The sequence below is a fragment of the Ranitomeya variabilis genome, chromosome 5 (assembly GCF_051348905.1).
Source record: "Ranitomeya variabilis isolate aRanVar5 chromosome 5, aRanVar5.hap1, whole genome shotgun sequence".
Lineage (NCBI taxonomy): Eukaryota > Metazoa > Chordata > Amphibia > Anura > Dendrobatidae > Ranitomeya > Ranitomeya variabilis.
The window spans coordinates 438,026,189-438,050,914 of record NC_135236.1 but is presented as its reverse complement, the minus strand read 5'-3'; the positions used below and the strand labels follow the sequence as shown (position 1 = coordinate 438,050,914).

Sequence of the window (24,726 nt, the reverse complement as noted above, 5' to 3'; positions counted from 1 at the left end):
CAACACAGAACAATGAACCTCCGAAATCACTTTACTAGTCCATCTGTCAGGAACAAACAATTTCCCCACTGGACAGCGGTCAGGTTTATCAGCCTGAAATTTCTGAAGAACCCGTCGTAAATCAGGGGAGATGGCAGAAAGAATCACCCCTTCCTTCAGAATACCGACCGGCTCAAGGACCCCAGGAGAATCAGGCAAAAAGCTCCTAGAGAGGGCATCAGCCTTAACATTCTTAGAACCCGGAAGATACGAGACCACAAAATCAAAACGGGAGAAAAACAGGGACCATCGGGCCTGTCTAGGATTCAGCCGTTTGGCAGACTCGAGATAAATCAGATTCTTATGATCGGTCAAGACCACAATACGGTGCTTGGCCCCCTCAAGCCAATGTCGCCACTCCTCAAATGCCCACTTCATTGCCAACAACTCACGATTGCCGACATCATAATTGCGTTCCGCAGGCGAAAACTTTCGAGAAAAGAAGGCACACGTTTTCATCAAGGAACCATCAGACTTCCTCTGAGACAAAACGGCCCCTGCCCCAATCTGAGAAGCGTCAACCTCAACCTGAAAAGGAAGAGAAACATCCGGCTGACGCAACACAGGGGCAGAAGTAAATCAGCGTTTAAGCTCCTGAAAGGCAGAAACAGCCACAGAGGACCAATTCGTAACATCAGCGCCTTTCTTCCTCAAATCGGTCAGGGGTTTAACCACACTGGAGAAGTTGGCAATGAAACGGCAATAAAAATTAGCAAAGCCCAAAAATTTCTGAAGGCTCTTCACGGATGTGGGCTGGATCCAATCATGAATGGCCTGAACCTTAACCGGATCCATTTCTAAAGATGAGGGAGAAAAAATGAAGCCCAAAAAAGAAATCTTCTGTACTCCAAAGAGGCACTTAGACCCCTTCACAAACAAGGCATTATCACGAAGGATCTGAAATACCATCCTGACTTGTTTCACATGAGACTCCCAATCATCTGAAAAAATCAAAATATCATCCAAATATACAATCATGAATTTATCAAGATAATTCCGAAATATATCATGCATGAAGGACTGAAACACAGATGGAGCATTAGAGAGTCCGAATGGCATCACAAGGTATTCAAAATGGCCTTCGGGCATATTAAACACAGTTTTCCATTCGTCACCCTGCTTAATACGAACAAGATTATATGCTCCTCGAAGGTCAATCTTAGTAAACCAACTAGCCCCCTTAATCCTAGCAAACAGATCAGAAAGCAAAGGCAAAGGGTATTGGAATTTGACCGTGATCTTATTCAAGAGGCGATAATCAATACAGGGTCTCAAGGAGCCATCTTTTTTGGCAACAAAGAAAAAACCTGCTCCCAATGGTGAAGAAGATGGCCGAATATGCCCCTTCTCCAAGGACTCCTTCACATAGCTCCGCATGGCGGTATGTTCTGGCACAGACAGGTTGAAAAGTCAGCCTTTAGGGAACTTAAAGCCTGGAATCAAGTCAATAGCACAATCACAGTCCCTATGCGGTGGAAGGGAACTGGACTTGGGCTCATTGAATACATCCTGGAAATCTGACAAAAACTCAGGAATTTCAGAAGAGGGGGAGGAGGCAATTGACATCACAGGAACGTCACCATGAACCCCCTGACAACCCCAACTAGTCACAGACATAGATTTCCAATCTAATACCGGATTATGCACCTGTAACCATGGGAAACCCAGCACAATAGCATCATGCAAATTATGCAACGCCAGAAAACGACAATCTTCCTGATGGGCTGGCGCCATGCACATGGTCAGCTGTGTCCAAAACTGAGGTTTATTTTTAGCCAACGGTGTAGCATCAATGCCCCTCAAAGGAATAGGACTCTGCAAAGGCTGCAAGGGGAAACCACAAAGTCTGGCAAATTCTAAGTCCATTAAATTTAGAGCGGCGCCTGAATCCACAAATGCCATGACAGAAAATGACGATAATGAGCAGATCAGGGTCACAGATAACAGAAATTTAGGTTGTACAGTACTGATGGTAACAGAACCAGCGATTCTCTTGGTACGCTTAGGGCAATCAGAAATAACATGAGCAGAATCGCCGCAGTAAAAACACAACCTATTCTGACGTCTGAATCCTTGTCGTTCAGCTCTAGACACAATCCTATCACACTGCATAGGCTCAGGACTGTGCTCGGAAGACAATGCCATAGTGTGCACAACTCTGCGCTCGTGCAAGCGCTGATCAATCTGAATGGCCAGAGACATAGAATCACTCAGACCAGCAGGCGTGGGGAACCCCACCATAACATCTTTAACGGATTCAGAAAGACCCTTTCTGAAGATTGCCGCCAAGGCATACTCATTCCATTTAGTCAGTACAGACCATTTTCTAAACTTCTGGCAATATGATTCTGCCGCTTCTTGACCCTGAGACAGGGCCAACAAGGTCTTCTCAGCATGATCCACTGAATTAGGTTCGTCATACAATAACCCAAGCGCCTGAAAAAAGGTGTCTACATTAAGCAACGCCGGATTCACAGGTTCCAGGGCAAATGCCCAATCCTGGGGGTCACCACGCAGCAGAGATATAATAATTTTAACCTGCTGGATGGGATCACCAGAGGAACGGGGTTTCAGAGAAAAAAACAGTTTACAGTTATTTTTAAAGCTCAGAAATTTGGACCTATCCCCAAAAAAACAAATCAGGAGTTGGAATTCTAGGCTCTAAAACTGGAGTCTGAACGATATAATCGGAAATACCCTGTACTCTAGCAGCAAGTTGATCCACACGAGAAGCCAATCCCTGAACATCCATACCAGCGCCAAACTCCTGAGCCACCCAGAGGCAAAGAGGGAAGAGAAAAAAAAAACACAACAGACTACAGAAAAAAAAATGGCTCAGCATTTTCCTTCCCTTCTTCTGAGATGCGGTTAACTCATTGTTGGGCCAGTTGTACTGTTATGATCTGGTGGCCTAAGAGCAGCATGGGACGCACTCTGGAGAAGGTGGTACCTGTACTGACCGCAGACCCTGAACCTAACACCGCAACTAGAAGTAGCCGTGGAATGTACCTAGCGCTCCCTAGACATCTCGACACAGCCGGAGGATTAATTACCCCTAGAGATAGAAAAGGGAAAACTATCTTGCCTCAGAGAAAATCCCCAAAGAACAGGCAGCCCCCCACAAATATTGACTGTGAGAGGAGAGGGAAAAAACATACACAGACTGAAATGAGAATTTAGCAAAGGAGGCCACTTCTAGCTAAATAGAAAGGACAGGACAGAGTACTATGCGGTCAGTATTAAAACACTAGAAAATATCCACCACAGAAAATACAAAAACTCCACAGCTAACTAAAGACATAGAGGGTATATCTGCATCTCCAGAGATACCAGCTTGGCTAAACAAATCCTTATACAGACCAAGCTGGACAAGACAAAACATGGAAAATAACTGAACAATAAGACCACAGCATGTGGACAGCAAAATCAAGGCCAGAACTTATCTTTGTTGAAAAGAACTGCAAAGCAGAAGAGACCAGGCAGGGATGTGAATCCTCCAGGAAGAATGGACAACTGGCACTGACTAAAGGGTGAAGCAAGACTAAATAGCCCTGTCCAAATTGCAAAAAGTGAAAACACCTGATAAATGCTGTGATTCAGAGACAGCAGCGCTACCACTTACAACCACCGGAGGGAGCCCAAGAGCAGAATTCACAACACAGAACACCGAGGGAGTAAGGACCTTTATGCTTTACTTCAGAGACAGTCAGGACAGCTAATTGCAGGTTACCTGTCCGCACCTACACCCAGGAGGCACGGTGGCACCCCTCAGAGGCCGGGGCATGCTAGAGTCCCTATAAACAGCCTAAAGCCACCAGTCATACGGGTATTGTCCTATCCTATTTGGGGGACAGAGAGAGAATGAAACACCACATCTATGAGACCCTTATGCGAAGCCATAGGCAGTAAGGGACTACACCACCGCAGTGTAAGGGAAGGCTACTGATTTCCACCTGGACAAGGGGACTCCGGACTTTCCTCCAAACCGGTCGGACTCTGCCTGCCCTGTGATCTGGTGCCCTGGACTGTGTATGCTGAAGTCTTCAGTAAAGGTAAAGAGACTGCAACCTTGTGTCCTTGTTCTTCTCTGCGCCTCTCACCATCCACCACCTACACACCGGGAAGCCCTGGGGACATACTTCACCTGTGGGAAGGTACACCATCTAGCTGCCATAACATCACCCCAGTGGACCCCCTAAAGCAGCGTCGGTCACCCTGACCAAATACCACAGGTGGCGTCACGAACATTCCCCTTAAAGACCTTTCCCTTTAATACGGACGTCCCAGGGCCACAGACTGGGTCGCCACCATGACATCCCCTGTGAACCGCAGGACCGGGTACCGAGTACCCCACGGCCCCATGGGGGCGATCCATATTCTGATGGGGAACAAACTTGTACACACTTTTACTGCTATGAAAAGAAAGAAAACAAGTATAAGAATTAGATGCTCTTGCATCTGCTGAGACATAACTTCTACTGGCCCATTTCTTGCTGGATTCTTCCGCAAACCACTTCTGGCAGATTTCGTGAGTGCTTCTGTGCACATTTTGGGGACATTTAAAACCCCAGTTCCTCATAACTCACTACTTTGTAGTGTGACCCTACACTAGGCACCGTTCACACAGTCTAATACGGTATATTAAGTTCTAAATGAGAAGTTTCTAGCACAAAATCTAAAACTTTGACAACATTAATTACAGTAAATCATGTAAGAAAGGTCCCTAACCATGTTATACAGTTTATTACAGATTCTGTCTGTCAGCCAGTACCTACAATTTCTTCCACCTACACTTTTCTGGCTTTTCTACCTGTGTTCCTGGAGAAAACTGAATGTTATGAGTGAGAGAACAATTGAGAAGTGAGTAATAATTGAGATAATGATGGCTGGAGCCTAATGTTCAGCTGTGTGCATTCTGGCTGCTGTCTCTACTACTGACATACGGGAAGCAGCTGATTCACTACTGACATCTACCGACAACACTGCCTGCAATCTTACACTTCTCTGGCTAAACACGCTAGAACTAATCCTACCGAATCATTCCAATGTATTATAATATTATTACAGCTCAATAGAAAGGAAATTATTTATTAGAATCATGGTATACTAAATTATCGCTATTGGATTCAAAAGTATAAAGGTATGTTTACACGGAGATTTTTTACATCGGCTTTGAAGAGGATTCTGCTCCAAAAGCCAGATAAAAAGCCGCTTCAAATACTTTCATACAGGCTTTATTGATTACAAAAACACACCTACATTATTTTCCATATTGTTAATTTATTTTTTTCCACGTGTCAAAAGAAACAAGCTGCCTCTTGGGGCACTTCTGCTTGAAACAAATGCTCTAAATTTGACATGTTAGGGCATGTTAAGTTAGGCTATGGGTTGAACTAGATGGACTTAAAGTCTTCCTTCAACCTTAGTAACTATGTAACTATATGTACTTAATCAACTGAAGCAAAAAAAAACACAAAAAAGATTTCTAAAATATTCTAAAAACATGCCAAAATACCCTGTATGAACATACCCACAGAAGCAGAAAAAAAAACGCTCCATACACAAAAAAATTTTTTTTTAAATTCACAGGAAAAACAAGATACAGTATATGCACTCATCTCATTAAAAGTTAATGTTTCAACCCAAGCAGATTTGAAGCATACTTGTATATGGATTTTGGCTCGGGATCAGAATTGAATATAGTGTAAAAAAAAATCAGCATGTTTTAAATAAAAACAGGAAACGTTATTGTAAAGTGAAGGATTTTTTTCCTCCTCATTTAGGACTTACACAAGACACATAGAAAATGTGCCCATGATGTGAGCAGACCATAAGCTTTCCATAGTTACATAGGTTGATAAAAGACCTAGGTGAATCAAGTTCAAAGATTTTTCAGACTCCTGATAATATTTTTAAATGATGCTCTTGCTTAGGAGGTACTTGGTGGCACACGTCACACGTCAGTCTTAATGAAAAGGCTCCTATGAGAACAATGTGCTTTATTCATTAAGAGTCTAATGGGGAAGGTGTCTCCTTGTGCAAAGTGGAAAGCCAGCCTAAGGAGACTTATAGGCCATGTGATACTTCCCTGGGAGTTTAAATATGCAAAAAGCCTTTTCAGAGAGGAAGAGGACTTGAACTCTAGTGGTACCTGTTAGGAGTAGCAATCCTAAAAGTCAGTATAAACCCTTTAACGTCTTACCCTACATGACTTAGGATATAAACCAAACCAGAGATTCCATTTGCAGACAAATGTTTCGGAGTGTTTGCTCCTCATCAGTGTAAAGTGGCACACATCGCTTAAAGGATCAGTCACAAGGTTTCCCACTTATAAAGTAAGCCCTCATATACAGAATTCTAGAATGCTGTGTATATGTCAATTCTGCAAGGCAATAAAATGGCCCAATGGGTGTACATGCCCAGTCGCTCTTTGAACTTTCCCCGACCATACGCATTATAGTATTTTGCTGTGCAGAGAGAAGTACTCCTGCCCACTAGCGTGATGGAGGACACTGTGTGGATGATGTAAAATGCATCATCCACATGAGGCAGGGAAAGAGGAAAGCCATCGCAGGAAGAGAGGAGGCCCCAAATCAAGAGCAGTGACCCCCATCGAACCAGACCTTGCCAGACCTGGAGTAAGTGGGTTAACTTTCATGAATATGTTGGACGGGTGTAGTCCTGCCTCTCTGCAGCCAAGCTACGCTCATACTGCAGTAACTGGATGGAACAAGCGTGAAAAGTCCAAAAGTTACAAGTTATTTCTGAGTTGTGCAACAGTATTTTGGGGTTTTATGCCAGAATTCTGTAGTAAAAACCTTAATGACTTGATCCCGTAGTGCTTTCCTGCTTGGTGCCTTACTTAAAGAGGTTGTCGGGCCTTAGGGCACAAGTCTATGTTACTGAAGACTTGTAAAGCTTCATACCATGTGCATTGCACGCTGTGAGGATTCTCAGGTGCTGGCACCGGAAGTGGCAGGCGCGTGATCGTAAGTATGTGACTTGCATACATGTAGTCACATGTCGACTATATGGGAAAGGCCTCACTCAATGCAAGTATATTCGACAAAGCCAGATAAGACCTGTCATAATGTGCCTGGTAGCATACTTGCGGTCACATGACCACCAGCTCCCATCGCCAGCACCAGAGAATCCTCACAGTGTGCACGATTCACAAGTCTGCAGTCACAGCGAGTGGCTGCAGACTTGAAGCCTAAGACAAATGGAGTGTCTACAGCTTTATGCAATGTTTTTCTATTCTTAACTATATTTGCTATATACTCAACTTTATCACGATGTGTTACCATCACTTATATTTTCTTAATGTTCCGCTGGATTTTACAACACACTTTTTTCATCACCATATACTGTATGTTTTTTAACATTATATTTTATATTTCACATCATTCTAATATATTTTTATACTTATAGTTGTAAATGTTATTTTTACTGCAATATTTTATTATTATTGTCATACACTGTCGTTATCATGCTAGGAATTATTTTTAATTTCTTTTTGTAATTTTTCATGAATATGGTTTATTGATTTATTTTATATGAATTTTAGTTTTCATTAAATCTATTTTCATGCTTCTGTATATTATATTTCATCGTACGTATCATATTTAACCCCCTGTGTCTGTTTTTCTGACCACTTTTTCTGATGCTATTTTCTTTCATCTATCTGTTGATTGTTTTTATGTAATTTGTCTACCACTATTCACACTGGGCACCTTAGACACATCAATTCCCACTTTTTTCTATTTGTTTATTTTTTCATTATTATCATATTATTGTGTTTGATCTTGCTCACCATCTCTTTCTTTATCTTGTAATCCTGCCTTTGCCCATAATACTACACAAAGCCCGGTAGAGGGTTAAAATTATCCTCATTATGTGGCCCACCTTCTGACTGCTCCTGTAGTGCTGGCAGTGCACATGCACCTCCAGCGGATCTCTATTTCCTCCTCCCTGCAGCACTCACTGAGCAAAATGTGTTTCACTTGCGTTCCACCTGCCACGAGCTGGGAGTTACTCATCTGAGGTGTGGAGAACCATGCTACGCCTACCACTGTGGACATCACATGACCATGACATGTCCTTTCCGAATTGGCCAGTCTTTCCTTTTATGTGGCTCTTGTCCTCCACAGTGACATGCCCCCTGAAGAAGCTGGGCGAAACGCTCATCAGGGTGGAGGAACACAGCCAAACATTGTGCTCAATTCTTGCTTCATGTGTTAAGGTAAATATTGCCTAACTATATTATTGGCGTATACTTATATGTTGTTGACACCTTACTGGTTGTTGTTGCATATGTGCTAGGGTGGATTTGGGTGGTTATTTGGGACATATCCCCCTTTATTGCCATGCCCCCTCTAGGACCCCATTTGTTTGTCGATTTGCACTGCCCATTTCTGTGTCCCTCATAAGAGGCATCTTTTTATATACTCATTATATAGAATAAAGATTTATTCATTATTGGTTCTTTGGTTTACTTCATTTAAATCCCGGGGATTCCCATTCCCAAGCAGTTTGTGTTGTTGCATATTGAAGTACCATATAATAACTATATTTTATAGCAAGGACTAGTAGTAGTTGTAGCTGTGTAGTGGCAGAGTAAGGCCTCATCAATTATCTGACTGCAATCAATTACTCTTTATAACGACAGTTGTGCATCACACTTTCCTTTCTCATACACACAACCAGTGCCAAGGGCCCACCAGTAACCAACTCTAGGGCCCCACTTTTCAGCTACATGCAAATGTGACATTATCCTCAATCACAAATGTATATAACAATGAATAGGGTAGATTGCTACATGACTATGATGCTGCCTATGTCTGTACATAGTGATACAGGTACATAGTGCCAAGTACTGCTCATATAAGAGGGTGGTGGTCCACCGGAGGATTCTCCTGCTCTCCGGTGGGCCAGTCCAAGCTCGCAAACAACCATTTGCTTTGTAAAGCACAAAACCCACATCAGGCAATATATGTTGATGACAGATTTTCTGCCCTAATCACTAAACTGCTACATTTTCACATATGTTTTAACTTATCCGCAGCAGGCGATTAATACGTACAGTGGAGTAAAGAGATGATGTGCTGGAAACCAGTGACAATGACGATCCATGTACTGGGAAAAAAACAAGAAATGAGAAGTTAGATTTTCATGACCTGCACAATGCAAACATTCTACATGCTACACAAGACAAGCACCAGGCACAACGGTAGAATATCAGACATGTGAAAGGGCAAATGGCGGTGTTATGAGTATAACATACATTATAAAAGCTATTCTACAAATATAAAGAGAATCAGTATTTATCGGGGTTAGAGAAACTGCTCTCCTTTGACTCCAGAAGATGCATCACTTCAGTAAAAGGGTTGGGACAGGAATGGCGCTCTTTCAGCTAAAAAGACAATCTTTTTTTTTTTTTCAATTCTGGAGAACCTTTTTTTTAACATTATCAAAGCCACTTAATTACCTTCTTCCATGCTGTCCCGGAAGGAACCTGAGTGACTGATTGCCCTTGGCCTGTCCTCTAATGAGGTAGCACTTCCTCCCAACTGAGAGTCTTCATATAATTCAAAGGAAGCATCTTGTGCAGGAATGCTGTTTGATCGCATCATGTTTGGTCCAGAAATTGAAAACTGAGATAGATTGGTGGGGCTTACTGCAAAAAAAAAGGATTTCAGAGAACCCAAAGGATCTACTACTTGCATTGATGACATTTTTATAATCAGAAGAGGTGCTGACAGGTAGGAGGAGGTTTACAGGGCAATGGTCTGGCAGGGACTGCTGATGTACCTACATTTATCTTCAAATTTGGGAAGTGATGTTGTAGAACTACATCTATGAGGAGCTAAATGCTATCTGTTTGTCAAATAAAATGTAAAAAAGTGCCACCATAACTATATTATAGGCTAGAGCTACATTCAGATTTCTGGTTACTACTTAAAGGAAATCAGTCACTAGGTCATTGTCACCTAATCTAAGAGCAGAATGATGTAGAGACAGAGACCCTGATTCCAGCAATAAGGCCTTGTTTTATCATCAGGATATTATCACTAGGGCACTAGTAAACCTGCTGCCATCTAGTCATCCATTTTCATTAGCTTTGTAGAAATTCACTGATAGCTTTCTGCCTATGCAGTGTACACAGAAAGCTGTTAATCCACTGATGTGGATGTGGGCGGGGTAATACAGAGCTCAGCATTCAGAGAACTGGCAGATCTTATCAAAACTGCAGCAAGCAGCCCAATAAATGACACATAGTTGGAATCAGGACCCCTGGGCTTATATGATGGTTCTCTCAGATGGGGTAGCAAAAAGCTATGACAGACTCCCTTTAAACCAGGTGGGTTTGGTGGCATTGTGGGTGTAGGGGTTGCACCAGGGCCCTGGAGACTAGGTGGGTAAAGTGGGCAGAAAAAGTCCCTTTAGCACATATACGAAGGCCAATACTATAACCCACCCATGTGAGGTGGGTGAGGCCCCGTATATAGATTTTACTTTGGGGCCCACAATCTTCAAGTTATACCATTAAAAGTGTTAGTAGAGCCCTGTAATACTGTATATTGTATTGTGCTGCAAGCATTGTGAAATGGTTAGTGTTTCCTTCAGGAGATTGTTGTGCAGGACCCGGTGTACTGACCACAGTCTCCAAAATGCAATTTACTGGAGCAAGTTCTGTGCACTCAGCAGGGATTACATGGAGAACTTGGCATCGCAGCACACAGAACTGTGATTACGGCAGGGCATGATAATGATATTTAAGACATGCTGTAAATAAAGCAGAGTATTTGGGAGTTACTCAACTTTTATTAAGATCAGGTCTACTCCTTACTTGAACCTAAAAGAAATTCTGTGGTGGAACCTGAAATAGGCTGTTCATGCACAAAATAAACTTTCCAATAAAGATCAGTTATAAAAAAGCAGTGGGCAATCACTAAATCATGCATTATTATGATGACACAACATTCAGTGCACCTCATATTTTTAGGAAAATACAATATTGAGGAATTATAATTCCTTAAGGCGCAGAACGCAGGGTTCTCTTGAATGGGGAAGGGGAGGTTGCACTTAAAGTTTCTTTGGTTTCTAAGTGGAAACCTCAGGAATAATTGAGAATCCTTTACTTTAATGCAGTATAATAAAATTCATTGAGCTGTGCAAATTCTACGCTATGGTTTGACATTTCGGTAATACTACTCAATTATAAGAACCAATCATTTAGGAGTATATCTCAATCTAGTAGCTCCCCATCTGCCAAAAAAATTACATCAGAAGGTACCATAATCCTTTCCTTTTCTACTTTTCCATTTTATACTGATAAATAAGCTCCAGTGTTCTTAAAGCAAACCTGGCAGACTTTTACACCCTCGGGCCTGTGCTATATTCCCTGCCTAGCACCGTTCTCCTTTGGTTGATTGACATGTAAGGGTGTGACAGAGACTGTCGTATACCTGCCCATGAAGACAACAATTTGTGTAGTGTGAATATTCATATGCGGTTTTATTGCATTTTATTGTGAAATGTGAATAATGCAAGGTGTTACAAGTACTGATGCTGCTGTGTGGGTACTGTAAGGTAAGGCCTGTGGTACCCTCAGCTCAGGGATAAGGACAGTATAGAAAATAGGGTAGTACTTAGCAAGTGGTAGGCCTTATTAGTCTACAGTAATAATAGGAATAGTTAGGGATACAGTTAAATGTTTGAGACCCGCCCAACAATCAAGTTATACAATTCAGCTGATTGCTTATTATAATTTCTTACCCAAATTGGAATAGTGATATTTCCCACTAGTAGAGGAGGACATGCCTGATGGGGAGACGAGTGGCGATTGACTGCCGGTGTCTTGGAGCCCCCCAGTGGAATGAGAACGTAACCACTCTTTACCTTCCTCCTGACTGGTCTGTCGGGATGATGGCGTGTACCTGAGGAATAGAAAGAAAAAGAACATTTTGGTTGGTTTTATGAGTAACTCAGAAACTCTTGTCTTAGATATATAGATTATCATGAAGATATTTAGTTTGCTGAAAATGTTAAATTATAATGTGTCGGATACAGGTCACTCAGTATAAGCGGGTGCTTGGGAGGGGTACAACACCATGTACATGAAGAAAAAGAGGGCTGGTACTCCTTGCAATCTTCAAGTATGGATTTCTTTAATGGTGCAATCCATAACAAATATTGTGACTTTTGGGTCCACATTAGACCTTCATCAGACAGAATGCCATAGAAGAGTATAAGTATGTAATAACCATGCATGCCAGAGCAACGTGTATTGGTGGTGAAAAAAGCCTCACGATATTTGTTTTGGATTGCACTATTTAAGAGGATACAACATTAAAGCGAACCTGTCAGCAGGATTTTGCTAAGTAACCTACAGACACTGTCAGGTTTGCGCTGTTATACTGATTAAAATTATACCTGGGGTGAATAAATCCGTCTTGTGGTTCTTGTGTAATCAGTTGTTAGAAGTTTTCAGTTAATGATATGCCCGTGCTCCGTGGCAGGACTGTAGGCAGAGTCTTATCTTCCTGCTCTAAGCCAGAGAAACCAAGGAAAGACCTGCGCACAGGCCGCCCCGATTACACAAGAACCACAAGACGGATTTATTCAGCCCCAGGTATAATTTTAATGAGTTTAACTGTGCCAACCTGACAGTGTCTGTAGGTTACTGAGCACAATCCTGCTGACAGGTTCACTTTAAGATTTCAAGGAATGCAGGACCTCCTCTTTGTGAAAATTTTAATTAAGCATACTATTTGCTGAATAATAAAAGCTACAATGACATCGGATGAAAAGGGTTGCACTATTGTGCTTTATGATAAAATCATAATATTCAGCAGTTTAGTTAAATTAAGCACTAGGTGCAACATATGAGGAATAGGGGCACATAACGTGATGATATAATATGATATTAGTTTGTGACCCAGGGAAAAGACCCAACCTTAAGCATTTACAAAATGGGGAATTATAAACTATGGCACTAGACTTTAACATAATGATATAAAGATAAAAAGACTAAAAAATATGCACAACAGTTTTACCCAAATTCACCTATATATACATTTAATTTCATGTTTAAATGTGTATAAAAATCTATATATTTTGTTATACTCTAAAACCACTAGTAGCTATTTTTTCTATAAAAATTAATTATAAGCCTATTCTTTAATATATCATGTTTGGTACTACAATGCCGGACATAACAACTGGAAAGTTTAAAGCTGACTATATAGATGTGTTAAGGGGAGTAAACTAATTATCTAAATGTATTCTCTTCCCAGAGGGTACACCATAAATAACTGATAGCTGCAGGTCCCAACGCTGGGAACCACACCTACCTCCAAAGGAGTACCCCATTTTGAGTCACATCAAATGAAAAGGTGGCCATATACAGTAATGACTAGTGTTGAGCATTCCGATACTGCAAGTATCGGGTATCGGCCGATACTTGCTGTATCGGAATTCCGATACCGAGATCCGATATTTTTGTGATATCGGGTATCGGGTATCGAAACAACATTAATGTAAAAATGTGTAAAAGAGAGAATTAAAATAAAAAATATTGCTATACTCACCTCTCCGACGCAGCCTGCACCTTACCGAGGGAAGCGGCAGCGTTCTTTGTTTAAAATTCGCGCTTTTCTTTCCTTTACGTGAGTCCCGGCTTGTGATTGGTTGCGTGCCGCCCATGTGACCGGGACGCAACCAATCACAGCAAGCCGTGACGTAATTTCAGGTCCTTAAGGATTTTAAAATTACGTCCCGGCTTTGTGATTGGTTGCGTCGCAGTCACATGGGAGACGCAACCAATCACAAGCCGTGACGTCACGGGAGGCTGGACATTTTAAAATGGGCGTGTGTCCAGCCTCCCGTGACGTCCCGGCTTGTGATTAGTTGCGCCGCGATCAACCAATCACAAGCCGGGAGGCTGGACACGCGCGCATTTTAAAATTTTAAAATGCGCGCGTGTCCAGCCTCCCGGCTTGTGATTGGTTGACCGCGGCGCACAAAATGAGTGAGGATGAACTAAACCAAACAAGGGGAAACTGCCAATGTTGTCAAAACATCAATTATTGCATAATAAGTTTGGTCGAATTTGCAGGATGTGTCTCACATTCCCATGTATCACCTCTCAGCTGATGTATTATACAAGCCTCCCGGCTTGTGATTGGTTGACCGCGGCGCAACCAATCACAAGCCGGGACGTCACGGGAGGCTGGACACGCGCCCATTTTAAAAAGCGCGCGTGTCCAGCCTCCCGTGACGTCACGGCTTGTGATTGGTTAATGGCGGCCATGTTGCCGGGACGCGGACCAATCACAGCAAGCCGTGACGTAATTTCGTCACGGCTTGCTGTGATTGGTCCGCGTCCCGGCAACATGGCCGCCCTGACCAATCACAAGCCGGGAATTCACGTAACCAAGTAAAAGCGCAAATTTTAAACAAACAACGCTGCCGGTTCCCTCGCTGAGGTCCAGGCTGCGTCGGACAGGTGAGTATAGCGATATTTTTTATTTTAATTCTTTCTTTTACACATTTATATGGATCCCAGGGCCTGAAGGAGAGTTTCCTCTCCTTCAGACCCTGGGAACCATCAGGAATACCGTCCGATACTTGAGTCCCAGTGACTTGTATTGGTATCGGGTATCGGTATCGGATTGGATCCGATACTTTGCCGGTATCGGCCGATACTTTCCGATACCGATACTTTCAAGTATCGGACGGTATCGCTCAACACTAGTAATGACAAAAAGCAAGTACATCCCCTTTGAATTCTATGGTTTTACAAAAAAAAAGTCATAATTAACCTCTGGTCCTCATAAGGTCTTAAAATTTGTTAAATACAATCTCAGATAAACAATGTGACGTATTACAATGTCCCATTATTTATTTTGTAAAAACTAGACCAAACTGCTAGAGCAGTGGGCGAAAAATTAAGTACAGCCCATGAATCAATAGCTTGTAGAAACACTTTTAGCATCAATAACTTCATTTTTTATGAATACCAATCTCAGTAAATATCTCAGTTAATATGAAGTTTTTGTGTTGATATGCTGTATCTTGTTTTCGTAAATGTGGTTCAGGGCATTATGGCCAAACATCAATACTTTTGTCTCGTTTGTCCAAAGGACATTGTTCCAGGTATCTTATGGTTTGTTAAGTTGCAAGTTTTGCAAATTTTTGCTGAGCTACCATGTTCACTTTATAAAGAAAAGGCTTACGCCTAGCAACCCTTCCAAACAGGTTGTTCAGTATCTTTCTAAATGTGCTGTTATGAACTAGACTATTTAACATGATGACGCCTTTAGAATCTGAGCTGCAGCTCTTGGTTTTTTTTGCAATTTCTCTAAGCACTGCACAGTTCAACTTTGACGTGATTTTTCTTGGATGTCCGCTACCGGAAAGATTGCCAATTGTTTTGAATTATATACTTCATTTTTCAGACAGTGTTTCTGCATTTTTCTGCATTTTACATAAATAAATAAGGATGTGGTAAAATTTGTCTTGTGCTTTTGCCCATTTGAGATTGTATGTATCTACCTTCTAAGGACCAGATTTTTCTCATTATGTCCCTGATGCATAAACCGATTGAATTCAAAGAGAGAGTTCTGAAAATTGCATAGCACATGCTTGAGCAACTGTTTACAAAAGTCCCATAGAAGTAATAGGAAAAGCTATGCATGTACGATCACCCTCCACTCGCAATGATATGAGATAAACTCCTGTTATTGAAAAAGCTGCAATTCTCAGATATGGAAACTACATCTATGAGGCATTTATGGTGTATCCTGTTGAAATGTCATAAAGCTCCAAGTTTGAAATACCTCCTTAATTTGAAGTTGAAAAAAGAGGCACCTTAAAAGTAACCTCATTAGTAAGTAAAAGTCTATTACAACACAGTGCACATATGTCACTGACTATCATTTTATCTGTATACTGCACAAGATATTGAAAGGCACTTGAAGGCATGTGCCTAAGGAGTACATGAATATGTTTACTAATAGAGGTGGTGGAAATCGATTCCCAAGACCCAGTCCATTGGCCGCAACAGTGATCTGTGGCCATTGATAGAAGTAGGAGAACGACCAGTTGCCTGACAGCATTTACATTTCTTCATATGTGCATCATATGGTAAAGTAAGAAAGAGTTGGTTCTCCCACTCCCGTCAAGTGGCCAGAGAACACTATCATGGCCAATAGCTTTGGATGTCCAAATCGATTTGCACAAACTCTATCTACTAACCAATGACTATGGAGTATGTGCAGTTTAGAAAATAATGTCCAATTCTAAATAAACTAGATATAAAAAAATCTCTACATAACAAAATTTAATTAGACATTCACAACACCTTTTTGTCTAGGTAGGAAATTCAGCGTTTTTACTAATGGAATGTGTGCTCTGCTGCAGAACATCACCGAACAGGGAACCATTAACAGCTGTTTTCATGCATCCAAAAGTAGCAGCTGAACGTTCCTGTATTTGTTAGCCTCTAAGTATTAATTAGTTGCTTGAGGCCATTATTTCACTGATTTTATCTGCACACCATTAAACCTGTGCATAAAAACAGCTAGAAATGATATGCCACAGTAAGCAATAGAAATGGAAATGCTTAGCTTCTCAACCAGGAGTACTTTGCAGCGTAGGTTGCTGTAATAGAGCAATTGTACCATTTTCCCATGTGTAAAATATACACTTATAACAACATACCATTAATTTACAGACAACATTTAAAGCAGTACACAAAGCTGGATACAAAAGACTGGAGAAAAAGATACATAGATCAATAGGAACGAAAGTAAAAGCAGCCAACAAGGAGTCAAAGATGAGTCAAAGGTTTTGAGCTTAGATTCTTGAGTTTGTTCTGAAACACTGAAGACACATTATCTCGCCTGGTCCTGTACCATGAAGATGCGCTGCAGAGCCATGACAAGTAAGCTTTTTGGCCAGTGATTTCTATAATAAATACTTTCATGGCTTAGGAAGTTCATTCTTACTGTCAACTAGCATTTTTCAGCCAAGGTTCTGTGACCATATCCTAGACGATATGCTACGGTACGTTCACAATTACTTTCTTTCCACAGATTTTGAAGCAGATCTGCTCCAAAATCCATACCAAAAAGCTATATGTGAACGCACTCTTTCTAAAGAAATATCCAGCATGTTTCTAATGAAAGGGAAATTGATCAGAACAGTGAGGAACCAAATAGACTGACAGAAAGCAAGAGACGCCCAAAGTGTACCAAGGCAGCAGTCAAGCTCAAGGAGTGTTTGTACCTCAGTCCCTTTTTGGGCAGGGTGTTTCGGTCAAGTTGCAAACTGTTAAGATAAAGATAACCCCTACAAATAAGACAAAAAATTAACAGAAAAAAAAGTTATTGCTATTAAAAATGTGTACAATATAAAAAGAAGAAAGCCTACAGTTACTCACTCTTGGTCATTATACTTTCCACTATTGTGTCCTAGCATGCACTTAAAATGCTGCCCTATTCATTTTTATACTATATATTTTTACGTAGATTCAGGCCACAGTATACAGACCATAAGGTTGTGTTCAAATTACGTTTTATTCTGGCATTTTTTGAGCTGGGAAAAAAGGTCAAAAGCTTCAAAATATATTCAAATATATTCAAAAGCTTCTTTCTACTTATTTCTATGGAAAAATAGCTTGATGTTCATATGTTCAGGCTTTTGGGTTTTGAGTGTCTTTTAAATGCTCTGGGCTTCCAAAAACGCCAAGACGTAACAAGTCCATTCTAAAGACTTTTTCTGACAGGAGGACCATCCATACTTCATAATAGCAATCAAGGCTATAAAAAATGCCCATAGGATGCCCGGGCACCTTTCTGATCATATTGAAAATGATAGCATTTTATTCAGTGGTTAATGGATCAAAAAAAGTCTGAAAATCTACCCCAAAGAAAGGACCAACAAAAAACATTACAAAAATTGAATTAAAAAAATCCTCAGAAAATGGCTGTGACAATGATCAATTCCTGAAACATCTTGTGCTTGGAAAACAAATGTTTTTAACAGCCAGGAAAAACGTAGTATGAACAAACCTTAAACATGGTAGCATCATTTTGGAGGGCAAAATTCCTTATGAACTAAATAGTAACATGTATAGTTGAGCACCTGAATGCCATCATCTTGGGCCCCTGAGCATTTACAAGCCCCTGAGAGGCCTAGACATGACATCGCAGGTGCCTTGGTAAATGCTAAAAGCTCCCATGATGTCAGCATTCAAGTGCTCGACTTAGTCTTAGTCCAGCTGCCATGGAGTACTCTAGTAACATGTCTTAAATCTCAAAGAATTTAGGAATTCTGAAAGTCCACAATCGGAAGGGTTAGTTCTGATGAAGACAACCTCTTTATAAACGCTTGACAGCTGATTCATGCTGCCAGAACCATGGCACTGGTTCTGCCATTTCAGGTCGGTATGGTATGTTTCGTATTGAAATGTTGCGGTCTTTAAGCAAAAACATTCCATTAAATGCTTGGTGGACCAGTCCTGGTGACTTTTCACCACTCCAATCATACTGGCTAGCTCTCAATAAATGTACTCATGTATGTGTGTTTTAATTATGGAGATTTGATTGTTAGCCTCACTGGGCACAGTGACTAATGTGAATGGCCACAATCTATGTACATAATATGTTGGTTCTACATAATAAACAGGAAATTAAAAAAAAGAAAATTGTCAGTTATTCTTGACCAACCTACTCACCTTTCTGAGAGGGTTGATCTCACACTACCAGTCCGCATAAGCATGCTTTGTAGTTCTTGTGTACATGTTGTCAGTCCAGATAATGATCCGTGATGGCTGAGGGGTAAATCTATGGACTCTGAGCTGGTATGAAGACTTGTCATAGATTGGTAACTAGGAGTATCTTTACTACCGGCAGATGAACTGCTCAAATTAGTTGGCCACACCTGACCACCCGATGTAAACGAATGAACTGAAGCTGGGCTGGAGGCCAAGGAATGTCCTAAGCTGATAACATCAGGGGTTAATTCATTGGGTTTGCTGAACAAAGGGCTGCTGCTTCCACTCTGTCCTCCTGCACTTCCCATGCTACCTGTCCCCGATGATGGAGAATCCAAACTGCCTTGTCTAGCCAGGGATGTGCTGCTGGGGCTGGACATGACAGAAGCAGACTTCACAGCATCAACGCTGACAGGGGAAGAGGGTTTATTTCCTGCCTTTGTACCAAATAATCTGCAAAGTAATAGAAAAAGTCAGAAATGTATTATGTCGCGTTTTTTTAATTTTCATGACCAGGAGCTCATAAATAACTTATGGACTACATGGATCATTGATCTATCTCAGTAGCTGCAATGACATGCTTGATGGACTAAAAACATTGGAAATAAACTATACGGAGGAAGTAATGAATTACGGGAAGGAAATATTCACACGCTGTAAACAGATTTAACAAGGTGTTAAATGAGATTTATACATTTCCCATTCATATTAATTCTTATACAATGGCTTACAATTGTTCTAACATACTATGGGCCCGATACATCAAGGCCAGCATTGTTCATGCCGGTTGTGATGAGGAGGCATGGTGCAGTCAGATGCTGCTGATTCATGAAGAGGCGCACACCAAATCATAAATCAGGAGTGCTGGACAAGAGCTGTGCACCTCTACCTGATCCTTGCCACAAATCTTACTCCAGTCCCCGCTGGAGTAAGATTTGTGGCTTAGTGAACGTTGTCAGTCGTCATGAATTTGACAAGTGGCTGTCACCATGTCCCAGCTCCAGCAAAGGCCAAAAAGTTGCACCAAAATGATGTGAATTTTCAAGCTTCTCGGGTCAGAATACTGGCATAAAAGCTGTGCAGAATCGATTCTTCTTCTAGGGGTCTTCCTTACCTTTTCTCTTAGCTCCACATATCACAAGATGTATGGCGTGAGATGACCAGGTTTTAAATAGGCCATGTGTTTGCGATACTAAGTTGGGAGAAGTGTATGCTAAGTGCATCTATGGGTGACCACTCAGTGGTTGTGATGTGAATTCCAGCCTGTCAAGGGTTATGTTAGCAAGGCACGAGAACGCATTCAATTTACCTTGTGACAAATTAAGCCCTTAAGAAAATTTTACATTGAAATTTTCAGTACACGTCCTGGTCATGTGACGGTCACACATCTTGCTTTCTATCTATCTAGCATGACACATGATCATATATGATGACTCCATATATGCCAGGATTATCCAAGATCAAATATTTCTAGTATTGGTCACATGTGGCCTTACAAATACAAATAATTCATCTTTCTAATGTAATTTGTGCTGACAATTATACTTCTGGTCCAAAATGCACCATCAGTAACAGCTGCCCCACTTAATATAACACTGATGTCTTCTTATGTGTCAGCCTTAGGCCCCAGGGAACAAAAAGGGAACGATACATCTGCACTCACTAGAACTAGGAATGCCTATATGCAGAATAAAGGATTTGTACATTGGCTACTGTCATTGTCATATGGCAGCTTCTTAATAAGAGATCTGTGGCTGTACAAATATAATGCCAGATCTAGAAGATGTGCTTTATAGTGGACATTAAAGGAAACTCATAAAAATATGTTTTCATTACCTTATTAGTGGCAAGAAAATAGACGATTTCTATGATAATACACAATCTACACTTGTAGATTGTGAGCCCTCGCGGGCAGGGTCCTCTCTCCTCCTGTACCAGTTATGACTTGTATTGTTTAAGATTATTGTACTTGTTTTTATTATGTATACCCCTCCTTACATGTAAAGCGCCATGGAATAAATGGCGCTATAACAATAAATAATAATAATAATAATAATAATAAAGTTATTCCTTGAAGAAGAAATGTAAGAAAAGAAAGCGAAATATCTACTTTGCCCACAAGGGGGAGACAGCTCCCCACACCAAATACATCATTTTGCCTGCTCTCTAGATAAGGAATCATTTTATTTTCCATCATTTTTGTTCACATGGTCAGAATGTAAATTTAGAAATCACTTTATCTATAAGAGGTGGGGTTACAGCAGTAGAGCAGAGATGTAACAATAACTGCTACAGCTAATCACAAATGTGTTCTTTTATTGCATATATTTATGAGACTCCTATCTGCAGGATAGGAATTATCGTTTCCTAATTACGCATTCCTTGAAAGTATGAATGTTGTGATAAAATAATTTATTTCAGACATGATCATTTATTGAAAATTGTTTTTAAGGAAAGAAGCAATGTCTAAAAATAAATATTATTATTATTATTATTATGTGCCTTCTCTACAGTGTGGGAGGGATTCTGCGTGTTCTGCCATGTGCATTAAGCGTAATGCTTAAAGGGAACCATGCTATGTTGCACGTCAAGGAGAACAGGTTTTGCTGCCAGAATTGTGCTAGAATTTTAGCAAATTTATCCTAAGAAATAATTACATCATATTAATGTACGTACTGTACATAAATTTGCTTAACCCATAAACGGGTTGTCTACCAAATTAAATTTCTTAAATAATGTGCCCATGGCTGTCCTAGTGTAAAACCCCCACATATTCATCTACTGGACTGCTTCGTCTTCCAGTGGGGGGCTTTTAAGAGGCCAGAAAAAAAACAGTGTCCTAGCTCTCTCAGTATAGGTTGTTTTTACATTAGGACCACCATGGGGCCCATTTCAAAGTCATTAAAAGTAGTGAACAACGCCTTAACGTGAAGGACAGTCGGCAGAGCAGCCATCACATTGTCTATAACTTCAACAGAAAAAAAGCGTTGCATGTTCAATTCTTTTTTCCTGCATTTCTGACAATTTAATGTACCCTGATAGAAATGTAAACCTGGCCCAATGTATTGTGTTATTTCCTGATACACTGAAATCATTTCTGAGTCCCGGCAAACTTCATACGAGTCTGAATGCCATAGCGTTACCAGCAAACCTAACGGACAATGGTGACGGTGCAGAGACCACATATCAGCCATACACACGGCCTCACCTTCGGAATGTAGGAGAAGCAATATCAGGATATTTGGATCCCGGCTGCCTTAGACCTTGAGTGCCGCAGGCACTGGCTGATGTCGGACTTGATTTAGGAGAGCTTGATAAAGAGACACTTTCTGAATCGGACACCTTGTCCTTGTCTTTGTCTGCTTGAGTGATACTGACAGGACTGGAGCGCTCGGAGATTTTTGAAGGCTCTCGTAGTTTACTGCCCGTTGATTTGCTGCTGACATTTGAGTCAATGCTACTTGTGCTTGACCTGTGTCCTCCCCTTCCTGCAATACCACTAGTACTGGACTTCGAAGGTCGCGGCAAGCTTCGATACTGCAGAGTGGCTTTAGAGTTGGCCAGCAACACGCCATCATCTTGATTTGACCCATCAAAACTTGTCTTCCTGCCAGCACCTTTACCTCCAATTCCGGATGACTTGGGCATTTTCCCAAGTGTCGCTGATCCACTAGTCACAGTAACCCCACTTCCAGTTACTGTGGGTGAGCTAACTCCAGCTTTCTTAAAGCCAAACGAGCCAGTGGCTGTTGGTCGTGCAATTCCGGAAGGTGGCTTTTTACCTTCATCCCCGCTGCTTTTTCCTGCATCTGAGGGGGAGCGCTGCAAAGGGCCACCTTTAAGTGGTGCTTTCACTTTTTCAGAAGCTTTTACATCGTCTGTTTTTCCTAGTTGAAAAATGAATGCATTCATAAAAGAGGAATATTAGAAAAATACATTAAGGTATTTAAAAAAGAATGAAATATAAAAACAGCAAGAAAAATAGATTATCTTTCACACCTGGAGTTTTTAGTGAGCCGCTTCCGGATTTGTGCCTAGATGATGTGGTTCCTATTTGGGCAGTCATTCCTCGCCTCCATGACCCAGTCTGGGAGATAGAGAGAGACTTTTGTCCTCCTTTTTCTGCATCGTCGGACAGCCCAGATGAAAACCCTTTCCATTTGCCACTCTCCATACTGAAATCATATTCATCGTCTTGTTTCTTCATCTCATCATTGCACCAAGTCTTCTCAGCTTCTGTCTTTAGCTGCAGCACATAGAACAGATCTATGGTTAAATACTAGGTACAGCAATGTGGATTTGTTATACTGTTTACAAAAAAACAACATGCCACCTCCGTCTTAAACTGCTGCTTGTACGGCACGCTCTAAAATATCAGTTTGCCATCATCTTTTTTTTCCTGTATTTGTACAATGAACACAACTAGTAGTCCTTTGACTTTTCAGGAATAACCCTGTATGACAGTGTATGTGAACCTATATGGCCAGCAGGAGGCACTATAGGTGCAGCATTATACATAATGTTATCAGAAAACTGTAAAGTTCCTAAACAGAATGACATATTTTCACTTACAATAAAAACACAAAATATATATAAATATCCAAAACTAAAATAAGGCTAAAAAATAATTATTTTCACATTAGAGACTACTTTCAAAATGCAATTCTGCAAAGAAAGGAATAAACCTTCTTAATGTAACACTTTAAGCAAAATGTCAACAATGTTTTATGCCTAGTGTAGGGGTAGTGCGTGCGAGAGGGGTTTACCTACCGTGGGATCTTTTGGTCTTAAATGGGCTGTCCAGTGAAGATAAGTTATTACCTATCTGCAGGGAATAGTCCATCCACTGGGCAGCACAACAATTGGCAGAATGGGCACCTTTATCCTAGTTAGAATGGAGTGGTAACGGTCATGCCCAACCACCACCCCATTCATTCCCTATGAGGCTGCCGAGCTTGTTTTATTTCAGCAGCCCCATAGAGAAGGAATGGATCGGCGTTCGGGCATGTGCACTGCAGTTCCATTCTCATAGGGATAAAAGTGTTTTTTCCCCACCGATCTACAAGCGATCATCTATACTATGAAGAGGTAAGGCCTTATCTTCACTGGAGAGCGCCTTTAACAAACAAAGTATATACATTTTCCTGATGCGTCCCTTCAGGTTTCTAAAAATGCAAAACTAAAAGTGATCAGTTCACACAACTTAGGTTCTATTGAAGAAGAGCAGACGTAGTAAGTCCACAGGTCCATACACCGGGCACATGGAGGTTAGATGGAGCCCATATACTATGTTGTGCTCGTGTGCCAGCAGGAGTTTAGGACTGCACAGCAATGCTGACATTAATCAGTGGGGAACTCGTGACACAACTCCCCCCCCTAACAGCAGCACTTTGAGGTCTATATTTATGTATTTTACCCTCTTATATAGAGCCATTAATTCCACAGCACTTTACATACATTATCAGCACTGTCCCCATCCCTATCAGTATGTCTTTGGAATGTGGGAGAACACAGAACACGCAAACACGGGGAGAACATACAAACTCCTTGCAGATGTTGTCCTTGGTGGGATTTGAACCCAGAACCCCAGCGCCGCAAGGCTGCCCTATCATATATATATTTAAAAAAATGCAAATGATAGGGTTCTATGGTGATTAAAGATTGGTTCAATAACCAATAAGAGTATGGAGGTTGGAAAACATTATAAACCACTGTTTTCCACCGTTTTGATATTGATGACCTATCCCTTGAATAGATCACCAATATTTGATTGGTGAAGATTCAACACGTGGCATTCCCACCAATTAGCTTTTAAACAGGAACTGATCTGCAGTACCTGGCAGCAGCAACTAAACTGTCTACGGAGCGGTAGTGTTCTGGATCTATACTGTTTACATCTTGCCTCT

General features: G+C 41.1%; 1 protein-coding gene across 6 annotated transcripts in view; it reads right to left on the bottom strand.

Annotated features, from left to right (window-relative positions):
- Positions 1-24,726, bottom strand: part of NAV3 (neuron navigator 3) — an 898,866-nt gene that overhangs the window by 91,798 nt on the left and 782,342 nt on the right. For 5 of the 6 annotated variants that reach the window (XM_077265345.1, XM_077265346.1, XM_077265343.1 and 2 more), the window contains 7 exons: positions 22,820-23,066; positions 22,029-22,707; positions 18,782-19,273; positions 17,332-17,394; positions 11,818-11,978; positions 9,527-9,715; positions 9,122-9,174 (listed from right to left, as the gene is read on the bottom strand). In XM_077265345.1, coding sequence (XP_077121460.1) covers positions 9,122-9,174; positions 9,527-9,715; positions 11,818-11,978; positions 17,332-17,394; positions 18,782-19,273; positions 22,029-22,707; positions 22,820-23,066 — 1,884 coding nt within the window. The remainder of the gene's footprint in view (positions 1-9,121; positions 9,175-9,526; positions 9,716-11,817; positions 11,979-17,331; positions 17,395-18,781; positions 19,274-22,028; positions 22,708-22,819; positions 23,067-24,726) is intronic. The other variant, XM_077265347.1, reaches the window with a different exon arrangement.